The 10893-nt window shown below is 47.9% G+C and overlaps 3 protein-coding genes across 3 annotated transcripts; 1 reads left to right on the top strand and 2 right to left on the bottom strand.

The window, feature by feature from the left end:
* Positions 1–1279: 1279 nt before the first annotated feature.
* Positions 1280–1847, bottom strand: HOO65_010297 (Peptidyl-prolyl cis-trans isomerase-like 3; the record flags this gene model as incomplete). The annotated part of the gene is made up of 2 exons (XM_071006190.1): positions 1280–1702; positions 1770–1847. The coding sequence occupies 2 exons, from the start codon at positions 1845–1847 to the stop codon at positions 1280–1282; spliced, it is 501 nt and encodes a 166-aa protein (XP_070862119.1).
* A 2706-nt stretch (positions 1848–4553) lies between these two features.
* HOO65_010296 (Arrestin family protein 1) lies at positions 4554–5903 on the top strand (the record flags this gene model as incomplete). Its single annotated transcript, XM_071005857.1, has 3 exons — positions 4554–4631; positions 4718–5602; positions 5661–5903. The coding sequence occupies 3 exons, from the start codon at positions 4554–4556 to the stop codon at positions 5901–5903; spliced, it is 1206 nt and encodes a 401-aa protein (XP_070862118.1).
* Positions 5904–7119: 1216 nt separating this feature from the next.
* Positions 7120–9689, bottom strand: HOO65_010295 (Heat shock factor protein; the record flags this gene model as incomplete). The annotated part of the gene is made up of 2 exons (XM_071005458.1): positions 7120–9043; positions 9109–9689. The coding sequence occupies 2 exons, from the start codon at positions 9687–9689 to the stop codon at positions 7120–7122; spliced, it is 2505 nt and encodes an 834-aa protein (XP_070862117.1).
* Between the last annotated feature and the right edge of the window lie 1204 nt (positions 9690–10893).

Genomic DNA, 10893 nt, shown 5'->3' with positions numbered 1-10893 from the left:
AACACACCGTTAGCCAATGCCCTTGTCGGACTTTCTTTTCATTGTTTCATTGTTGCCGCATTAAGAACTAGCAGCATGGAAAAACGTGATCAAAGGTATCATACTAGACTGCGTGCATTCATGTGCAGATACCCCCATGTCCTCCACTTCCGGCCCAACAACGCATGCCGCCCATTGCGGACTTGTATCCTTGGGCTCCTCTAGGCAAAGCTGGCCCTATTTCACCATCCCTCACTACCCAGAACTTGTTATTATCCCTAGATAACTGCATACATAGACGCAAATGTAGCATGCACACTACGCGCACTACAGCTACAGGCCATATGCAGCCGTACAAAATAGGCCTTTCCGATTACCGAAAAGATGGGGAATGGTCAAGGGAGGACGAGCCCTGAGGAAAACAGATCAACAAAAAGCCCCGGTTCAGGCTGCAATGATGGAAGGGCCGCTGGTGGAAGTACACAGTAATCATCTCACTTCGTTTATCTTCTTTTACCGTCTCCACCGCAGGCCACCTCTACTGGTTGCTGTACTCGATCTTTGGAGCGTTGTGTGGATTGGCCTTCCACTTGTCTTATCCTGTCATCAGATAGACTTACCATGCCCCAATCTGGCCATAGCTTCCCATTGTTCCCATATATATTTGGGAAGCTACAAACAGTGCCAGAATCATAAAGTATCAGTGCCAATGTAAGCTTAGCTTATCTCAATGTGCTGTTGATGGACCCGAGCCAGTCTAGTCATACATATCTACTTATCTATATGTGTAGCTCTGTGAAACAACTCGGGAATAAAGAGCCGCCACTATATACATCACTCATGTTGCCCTGCGTGGGAAGCGCGGCGGGTCTTTGCGCACACCGCACTTATCAGCTTCGACTCAACTAACGCTTACCGTGAGCCAGCAGCTGCACTAGTCTTGACATTTATTATCTGCAGCATAGGAAAGCTTCGTAGCCCTTACCCCTCCTGGCTCTTGGTGGATGTTTAGGTACACTTGCAGGGACGTGGGCACAATCTTGCATATTAAAAGGCTTAACTATGCTTGGCTATCAACCAAATCTAGACTACATCCATTGGTAAGAAGCAGAGAAACAGGCGAATCTGAAGAGCCTCGCACTCATTAGTTTGCAGGGACAGGTATTGGTGCTGTAGTCGACCCTAGGACATTTCATACTTGTCTTGCTGCTATTTCTTCTCTTCTACCCATCACGTTAGAGTGCTGTTGGACCTCTATCGTAGCTGTGCTATTCACATATCACATAGTGCGCGGTTTAGTTCAACGCGCCAATGGGTTCGCATGAATCGTCACCCGTTCAATCTTGACCACTTCCTTCGGCCGGTTCTTTTTGTCCACCTCAACCGCCTCAATTCTCGTCAAAGTGTCTAGGCCAGCGTCTCCTAACACCTTTCCAAACACTGTGTTTAACCCATCAAGATGTGGCGCCTTGTCGAACAGTAGGAAAAACTGTGACGCGTTGGTACCCGGCCCGCGGTTCGCCATCGATACAATGCCGCGCCCCGTGTGTTTGAGCCCACTTCGGATCTCATCAGCAAACGGCTCGCCCCAGATCGATCGTCCGCCTTTCGGGTTCTCGGGTGTCGGGTTCGCAGGCCCGCCAGCCTGTGCCATGAAGCCTGGAATCAGTCGATGGAAGGGCGAGCCGTCGTAGTAATTGGAGGCACAAAGGGCGAGAAAGTTCTGCAGAGAGAAATCCCAAGAGGTCAGAGTTCGTGTTCACGCAGGATATTATAATACAACAACTTACTTCGGCTGTCTTGGGGACACTTTCGCAAAACACCTCGATCTTGATATCGCCGTGGGTAGTGTGTAGCGTAACCGACATTGTAGGTAGGATAAATCCCGAATGCCTCTAGTAGATTGGATTCGACTTTCAATATTGGTATTGTTGTGTATCGCCTGCAAACTTTGCGAAACGTGCAAACAACGCCAATCACAGAGACTGAGCACAGTGCGTTGCTCTCATGCTCACAACTTGACCCTTCACAGGTGCCCATATTTGCTAGGGCTCCACCCACATGCTGCTTTAGCCAATCATCAATGGCATTGTCAGATTCTAGGGTTTTCCGCCCAGGGTTTGTTAAGCTTGAAGCTTGCTGCTCGCAGGATCCGTCCTTGTGTAGCATTAGCAGGGAAAGTGAAAGCACGACAACGTTCAACATCCTTCAGCTTGTTCTGGTTTGTTTGTCCTGTTTGAGTTTAGCCACCAAATTTGGCCAATGTCTTGCCTGTGTGGTACGTGATCTGGCATCCGGCCTTTCACGCACATCCTTTCAGCCTCGTGAAAATAGCTTTCCATACTCGTCCCCTGGTGCTATGGATTTCGGGACTTTGCATAAAACTCCCGAATGGCAAATTATCCTGTCGAATCAACAAACTGACCACTGTTCGTCCGAATTTCCCTCTGCTTCTGCTCAGTAGTCCAGGCCTACGTCGGCCTGCAATGCTAGCCCATATCCCTAGAATGCAAACTGTGTAGTAGCCATGAGACCCTTGCGGCAGGCTGTCTTTGTATCTAATCCGCTAGCCCCTCCATCCCCCTCCCCTGCTGCTAGGTTATGCTTGTGACGTCAGGCGAAGCATAATTTATTCAAGCGAGGAACCCAGATTTGTCTCCAGTCGCCCGAGTTAGCTGTATGAGTGGAAGAAGGGAGAGGAGAGGACACAAGCTTAGTTTCTCGCCTTGCTCCTTAATGATTTGCCGTGGGCTCTTTCGTCGCAAAAAAGAGAGCTTTCGATCTATACACTGTAAAGTCTGACATAAGGAGCTCTTCTAACCTTTCGTTATAAGTTGAGTCAAGTTGTGGTTTTTTTTTAGCTCACACGTTATTGGCCTTGTCTTCTAGCTGAGACTCTAGTCTTCATTGCCTTTACCAAGTTTCCATGCCATGTCTCCCTGTTTGTTCTCCAAGAGCCTTGTGTTAATGGCTGCCAGTCTCCACGTCTGCAAGTATAGAAAAAGTTGGCGTTAGTGGGCTTGAAGCTTAACATGATTAATCACACTTCCCCAAATACTACTGCCATCTTTCACTCTGTGCGGCCTTTGGCTGCTGCGTCTTATATAGTAGGACCACGAATCCCAGCGGTAGCAAGTGCCACATGTCCAGACGGACAACGTTGCATCAAATGGGCTATTTCCAATGAAGATTCAAGTTGCCCAATAATTAATTGTCTGATCAACTGATCTCCGTGCTTTAACGAATCACAGTCAGAAACGAGCGCGCGACCGGGGAGTGGAGATGAGGAATCAAAGCCAAAGCGGAAGTTTCCTTCCTAAGAATCGCCTACACATACCACTTGCACTCTTGGAACAGGATGGAAATCCCCTCCTTATGAATGAGCTTTGGCTTCTTCCATGATGATCATAGACCATGACAAGCACATGTGCTCAGCTACAACATGAGCTAAAAGCCGGGGTGGGATATGTTGAGTCCTGTCTTTTTTCCATCTAAATTCTCGTTATCACACTCTTTAGAGTGGTCTTTTACCAACTTCTTCTTTGTATTGGTCCAGCGCTGGCAAGGTTTATTGGTTGCTGCGAGCAACTGCCTTGTTTTTGTGATTTACTTCCTTCCTTGTACACAAAACCTCAAGGTAACCTCCATCTTAGGTTCCTTCCTTTTTTCCTCTTTAAACAACCACCAACAAATTCATCGCGACCAAAAAATTTCCCTCTCTTTCTCTTTTCCCTTTTCGTGTTTTCTTCTCTCTTTACTTTGCGCTTTGATTGTTTCGCTGTTCATTTGCTGTAAACTCTCCTGTTTTTTCCTCACTCGCTCGTTTCTTTTGGTCCAGCCTTTTCCCCTTAACTTAGGTACTTTTTTTGCTGTCACCTTGTGGTTCAGGCCTGTAAACCCCTCCCCGAATAACTGTGCCCTGGTCCAGGCCTTTCTGTCCCCGTGCCGCATGTAGTCTTGACGTTGGCGGCTGTCTTTCTGTCATTATTGAGATTCTTTTGCCCCCGCTCCTTGGCTAGCATTCTTGGCCATCGAATTATCCTCGATTCCGTCTCAACAACGACCCCACGAAGCGAAACTTTCAAAACAGACATACGGGTAGCCAGACGCATAACGCATAGCCTAGCCTGCTTCGTTTCCGCCCTAAGATACTACCTTGCTGCACTTGCTGTCAACGCCAACGACGCCATAAATTTGTCAAAATTCCGAAAGGTCAATTTGCTCGACTTTAGTGATTAGTAACTAGTCTGACCACCAAACAACCACCACCTCTTTCTCATAAAACTCCCGCGCCTTATTAGAGCCAAGGCCATAATCTCTTAATTCGCATACCATTATTGAAGCCATTACCCACATCTTGCGCTTCCCGAGGAGGACAAAAAACCCTCCAATTTCTTCTTCTATTCCCATCTCTAGAAACACAAAAGGCGGCTAGACGAAATATCCCGTGTCAACTCGGCCAACATTCCACCTCCCCAGAAAGTTTTGTGTCAGCCACCAAGGCTCCCTTCTCCAATACGGACGCTCAGTTACCTCTGAAAGCTTGGAGCCAATCTTGATTAAGTCAGTCCACCATGGCTGCCTTCGTCAGGGTTTCAGGCCTACCAAACAGAAATTTCCTGGTGGGATACACTGGAATATCGGCTACAGTGGTATGTATCAGTCCCAAGTTCCTTGGTTTCCCTAAAGTGCTGCCTGTCTGTCGTCGAATCTTACTAACAGTCTTGGCATTGATTAGCCCCGTATTCAAGGCACTGTTGAAGTCCGGCCATCTGTTGGCTATTCAGCTCCCGTCTCCGTCAGTCTTGTCCGCATATGCCTTCAACGGCGAGAATCCATTCACCCTGCCGCCGAAAACATGGCACGTCGCCATCTCAGTGCCCCCCGACGAGAAAATGTCGACGTTATTGGGAAAGAATACGTTCTATACACCTGTACGGCCGGTCGAGAATCTGATAGTGTTGTGGTCATGGACCTTCCATTCATGATATTCATTCCTTATGGCCGTGGAGGCAACGAAGTTAGCCGCCTGATACCACCAGCCACGCTTCAACTACCGAGCCGCACGGCAGAAACCTTCTACGAGCTTGTCGTCACTGTCCAGCAGGGGCCCAGCGTACAACACAAATACTCATTTCCCATTCCATTATTACGATACGATACCCTTAGTACTTTTGGCATGTACAACACACCCAAGCCAAACCGAGCTAACACCGATAGCCTCGCCTATCTCGAGATATCGCTACCAAAACGCAGTTACGGTCCCCTCGATCCCATCAATGTTTATATTCGAATCACACCAAACCCAGATTTTATGAAAAAGGCCCGTAAAGTCACCATAGAAAAAATTACCCTCCAGGTCGAAGAGGAAATCACATACAATCCCGAGGGGGACGAATCCACCAAAAAGGTGAATAAGCTGGCGAAAAAGACGGAGGCCATCCGCGAGAGGCTTCCTGAGGCCGGCTATATGACGAGTCTAGGCTTAATATTTCCCGCGCGGGAACTTCGCGACTCAGAAGGTGTCATTAAACCACCAAAGCCCGGCTTCCCACAATACGAGGTTACTTCATTCACAACCTCGTCATACCTTTATAGAATTGAGTTTTTCTTGACCATCAAGGTAGGCCAAAAAACCCAGGCTCTCTAAATCTTCAGCTAGCTAACTAGAGGTTTTGCAGGCAACACTCAGCTCGGCTAGAGATATTATAATTCGAGAACCCATCATCGTCTGTCCGTTCGACAGTGAATCATGCAAGCAAGAAATGGAAGCCATAGAACAAGCTGCACGAGATGCCTCGCACATAGACAAGCACAGCCCACGGCTTCCTTCTCCACATGTTGTATACGCCAACCAAACAAATTCACTTTCGGCTCTAGGTCTGTGTCTTGTCGGCGACCAGAAGAAGCCCCTCATTGACTAATCCCGTCTACTTATCTGCTCGCTTTCCCTGCCCTTGCTGTGTATGTAACCCGGGCTAACCCCTCCCGGTTCTTTAACCTCGTATCCTTTCCTTCCTTTCAAACTTGTCATACAATACACCGACTCTCTTCGGGATATATGGTTCTCCCCTATCTCAGCGCCCTCTTCTCTTATCCCTCCTGAGCGTATGATCATGACAACATGCATTTATATCATAGCACAAATTACCCTGTTTTCGTTTCATCTTTTGTGCAGTTATTTGTTTTCTTGTTTATTTTTCTGATTCTCAAGATTCCCCATTGCGATGTTTTCCTTCCATTTTGGCGTTTCTCCTTTCTCTCTTGCTTTTGATGAATGCACGTTTTGTGGATGTCTTGAATAATTCAGTTTCAATATATCCTCCAATTCACGCCAAATTAGTGACTTGAATGTCCACACTTCTTTTTTTTCTTCTCTATTGTCTTGTTCATTCTTTCAAATACTCTGTTAATGTGACCAGAGGGATAAACCCTGTCTAAGTTTAATTTGAGACAAGGAGAAACAGGAGAATCAGAGTTTTCCTGGCAATAAAGGGCAGAGTAGATAACAAAATGTTCTTTTTTTTTTCGTTTGAAGGGAAGGGGGGAAAGGTGAGGTTTTATTTAACTGTGGAAAAATGAAAATGAAGAAAAAAAAAACGCCGGTCAATGAGATCCAATATGAAAAGTGTAATGTAAATCAGAAGGAACAGCGAGAGAGAAAAGCGAAAGGAACAAGAAACAGCAGAGCACACGTTGTTGGAAGCTCTGCATGGTCTGACAAGTATGATTCTATCGTGTATTGGTGGGTTGGATTTTGGATTTTTGATGTTACGATTGTACGTATTGCCAAAGCAGATATGAAAATGGAAAGGGAAGCTCAAGCGTAGGGACATGATGGTTAGGTAGAGAGAGCAAGTAGTACAGTAACAGTAGGTGTAGGTGTAGGTATCATTACATGGGAAGGAGAAGGCGGGAGGGAGGAAGAGTAAGGGTATCGACAGAAAACGAAAAAGGTAGTGATAGTTTCAAGTTATGGATGGCCGTTTCGAGTAGGAAAATGGGCGGGGAAAAGGCAAAGATCAAAGGGAAATGAAGTTGGAGGGAAAACGCAATATATCTATAGCCAGTGCCTACAACACGCATAATTCTTTCAAAGAGAAAGCTCTTGATCAGAATTAGTGATGTGCCTCAGAAGCCCTAGTTCATGCGGCGTCTCTTAAGATCATGCGACGCACTCTCCATCAAGCCATTGGGAATCTGCATTCCGTGCGCCTGTGTTTGCTGGGCATGAGCCTGAGCCTGAGCCTGGGCGGCTGCCAGCCTGCTTTCCGCTATGGGGCTATTCATGCTCAGTTCCGACAGGTCTGTACCAGACGTCATTCCAATAGTATTGGCCATAGCTTCAAGCGACACGGGGATGGCATTAGTGACGGGAGGGGTCGAAGTTTGCGGATGCGGTAAGGTGGGTGCTGTAGGGTTATCAAAAGCAGCACCGAGGTTGAAGTCATCACCTTCACCAGTGTATGCTGAAGCATCAAGGAACTCGTTGATATCGAAGGACGGGTCATTTCCAAAATAGTTCATTGCACTGGGATCGCCAAGATCAAAGGGGAGCCGCCCGTTAGGGCTTAGCGGGCCGATGCGATTAGTTAATTCCTGAATGGAGCTGTCCTGATCTTGAACCATCTTCTGCACGCGCAGGAACTCGTTTGGGTCAGGCTCAATCAGCACAGAGGGAGATTGGATGGAGCGGAGAATGGGCGAAAGTGCGGGTGCAGAGACAGGGGGTGCAGTGCCTGATACCGAAGAGCCAGCCACTGGTGGGACAGAAGGAGGCATGGTACAGATCGGGACAGGTTCATGGGGAACGGCATGTTTAGATGGTGGTGTAGAAGCCAATGATCCAGGCGCTGTGACAGGTGAAACACTAGCCGCAGTAGCAGGCAGAGGAGGCGTAGGTGCGGTTGAAACAGCAGCACGTTGCGGAGGGGATGGTGCCAGCCGACTTCCAGACATTTCCGGCGCTGAAATAGAGGTAGCAGGTGTAGTAGCAGGTATGGTAGCAGGCGAAACAGACGTTCCGGCCATAGAAACCGAAGGGCTGGGTGGATACATAGCGGCAGCGGCCACCGAGTCTGCAAGGGACTGGAAGTCCAAGGGGATGTTGCTACTGTCAGGTGAATGCCCGTCAAGAATCTCGGTGACAGAGCCCATTTCAGGTCGCAGATAGCCCGAGGCAGATGCAGAGCCAGTGGCAGAGGCAGAAGCAGAAGCAGATGTTGATTGAGGCATGCCCTGTTGGGCGGAGCGAGCAGGAGGTGCTTCAAGCAAGTGTCTAACGCGCTTGGGCGGACCCATAGGGCTCTGGCTTGGTTGGCCTGAAGCTACAAACTCGCCAATATCAAACACATTTCCTTGCTGATGCATCTGAGACTGGGGCATGAATGTGGCCATCAAATCACCAATGTTGGCGTTACTGCTGTGATCTTCAAGAGACTTTCGGAAATGCATGGCTAGAAAGTTGAGGATGGCGCGAATGTGTTGCTCGTGTTTCTTATGCACACGGAAAAGCTCCCGGTTTTGGTCCTGGTATTGCTGCAAGCTTTGTTGGATAACAGTTTGATTGTCCCGGACTTTGCGAAGCTCATCTTTCAGTGCAACAAACTCCTTGCGCGACAATGAATAGTCTGTTGAAGGAAGGGCTTTTTGCCCTTGACCCAGGACACCCTTGGTGGAAATATCTTCGGCTGCAGGCACCTCATCACCGCTATCACCATCACTATCATTCTTCTGAAGCTGTCGGCTTTTCGATTTATTATTCTTAGGTTTACTAATAAGCCAAAGAAGGTCAGGGTGGCCACGGCGAAAGTAGTCGTTGTAATATTCGCTAGGATTCTTGCTTTTGCGTTCACTAGCTCTCATGGAATTGTCGGAAAGGCCCACACGCTTGTGGAAGCCATACATGTTGAGCTGTCTAACAAATGAGGCGTAGTTATTATGTTTAAACAAGTCGGGTATCAACTTTTTAGCAAACTCGTCTTCATTCATCACAAAGAAAGAGTCGCCTTTGGCAGACCAGCGAATGAGATCGCGATATTTACCGGTCTCATCATCGAGAAAGCTATGCAGCGGTTAGATTCAAGTGTACACAAGACGAAGACAAGGGGCTTCCACTATCCCACTTACCTGCTGAGCTTCTGCACGAAAGGCGGGATTTGTTTCTTGGCCGCCAAGGCCTCTTTTTTAGCATCGCGGGCAATAAGCTCTAGTTTGGAAATGTGATTTTGCTCTAAAATTTCAGCATTGGGCGCTGCAGGTGCGATGGCACTCAGAGTGCCAATAGCACCTGCCGGGTTTGCGGCCATCATAGCCGACCACTGGGCCGGATTTGACTCAAAGCCCTGACGGGCGGTTGTAGGCATCAAAGCACGGCCCGTAGGGCGCCGAGTGAGTGCAGTGCTATTAGCAGGAGCTACAGCAGGAGAGACAAACTGAGCTTGAGTGGACATAGAGCCAAGGTTGACGGCATTGCCTGCAGCATCCATCATCAGCGTGTTATCACCCATGGCATTGGGCCAGCGAGCTAGATGATCATTGGCTGAGGGGAAACCCTGAGGAGCAGTGGCAGCAACATTAGTCGGGACAGAAGTAGACTGATGAGACTGGTTTTGGGCAGAGGAGATGATCTGCTGTTGTTGTTGTTGCATTTGTTGCAAAGCAGCGATAGTATCGGGCGCGGGGCGCTTACGAGCATTCGGCGACGACATAGTTTTTTGTGGTTTTTTTTTTATTTCGCAGGCGATCACGACCAGTTTATTGGCAAATGGCGGCAAATGATAATAGCGACAGTCGGAGATGGAAGGGCTAAACAATGTGACAGAAGCGAAGAAAAGCGATGGGGAAGGTCTCGACCGTGGCGAAGTCTCGAGATGCGAAAAACGCGGATGCGGAATCTTCCACAAGGAAGACCCGGTCCGTAAGGAAGAAGAAATCAAGAGGGGGAATGTATTTTACAATGGAGGCACACAAAAAAAACGTCCCAGTGCCCAAGATGCTCCAACGACCAAGTATGGCCAGTGACAGAGAACAGAGGTCTGGAGCAGAAAATAGATGATTGGGAGTCGCTGCAGGTCAATCGGCGCCTTGACACTCAAAAGTCGACAAGAGGGGTGGTTGGTAGCAGTGATTTCGAAGCAGAGAATTCAGCGACGGTGGTGGTAAAGCGAGGATGGAGGCGAAACTAGTGGGAAAAGAATACCATGGCGGCAATAGAAGTAGAGAAGAGTATGTAGGTTTAATGCAGCATCAACGCAAGTGAGGCTTCGGCTAGCCAATCAAAAGAGCTAAAGCCAAGTATAAAGCTAAGCAGACCGAATGTAATGCAAGGAGCAAGATAACAACGGTAAAGCCTAGACTCCGAATGAAGAAGAATTGGAGACGAGCGGGCGTGCAGGTTTTTTTTGGCGCTTTGCTTTAAGCCTTGAATTGAAGTTGGCGGATTTATGTTGGACGAAGTTGAATTTCGGCTGATTGTTTGATTGAATAGGATTGAGCAATAGGCATAGGTTGAAATGACGAAAGGCGGTGTAAGGCTTTTCTGAAAGCGAAGTTTTATGCCGTTTTTAACTAGAAGGAACAAAGGTGCAGAAGAAAAAATGCTTGGGGGGTTTGTCGTATTTATGTGTAGGCAGCAGGCCGGCCCGAGATATCAGCCAGACTCTATACTTCTACTTTTTCTTGCCTTGGGGGGAGAACAATGATCAGTCAAAGTTATTGAGACAAAGTGTCGAAAGGTTCAGGTTCAGAAAGGGTCTGGGCTTAGGGTCAAAAGCATGTCTTGCTTCAGGGAGAATAATTGAAGTGCTGAACAGTTCTGGGTTCTTCAGCTAAAGTGAAAAAAGCTTTGGGCAATTTAGGATGAGACAGAAAAATCAAGCCAGAAGGCTAGAGAGATGAAAAAAGGCCACCGGA

The sequence above is a fragment of the Ceratocystis lukuohia genome (genome assembly GCF_044167205.1).
Source record: "Ceratocystis lukuohia strain C4212 chromosome Unknown Supercontig1_pilon, whole genome shotgun sequence".
Taxonomy (NCBI): domain Eukaryota; kingdom Fungi; phylum Ascomycota; class Sordariomycetes; order Microascales; family Ceratocystidaceae; genus Ceratocystis; species Ceratocystis lukuohia.
Note: the sequence above shows the minus strand (reverse complement) of the source record. Positions and strands in the feature narration are given on the sequence as shown.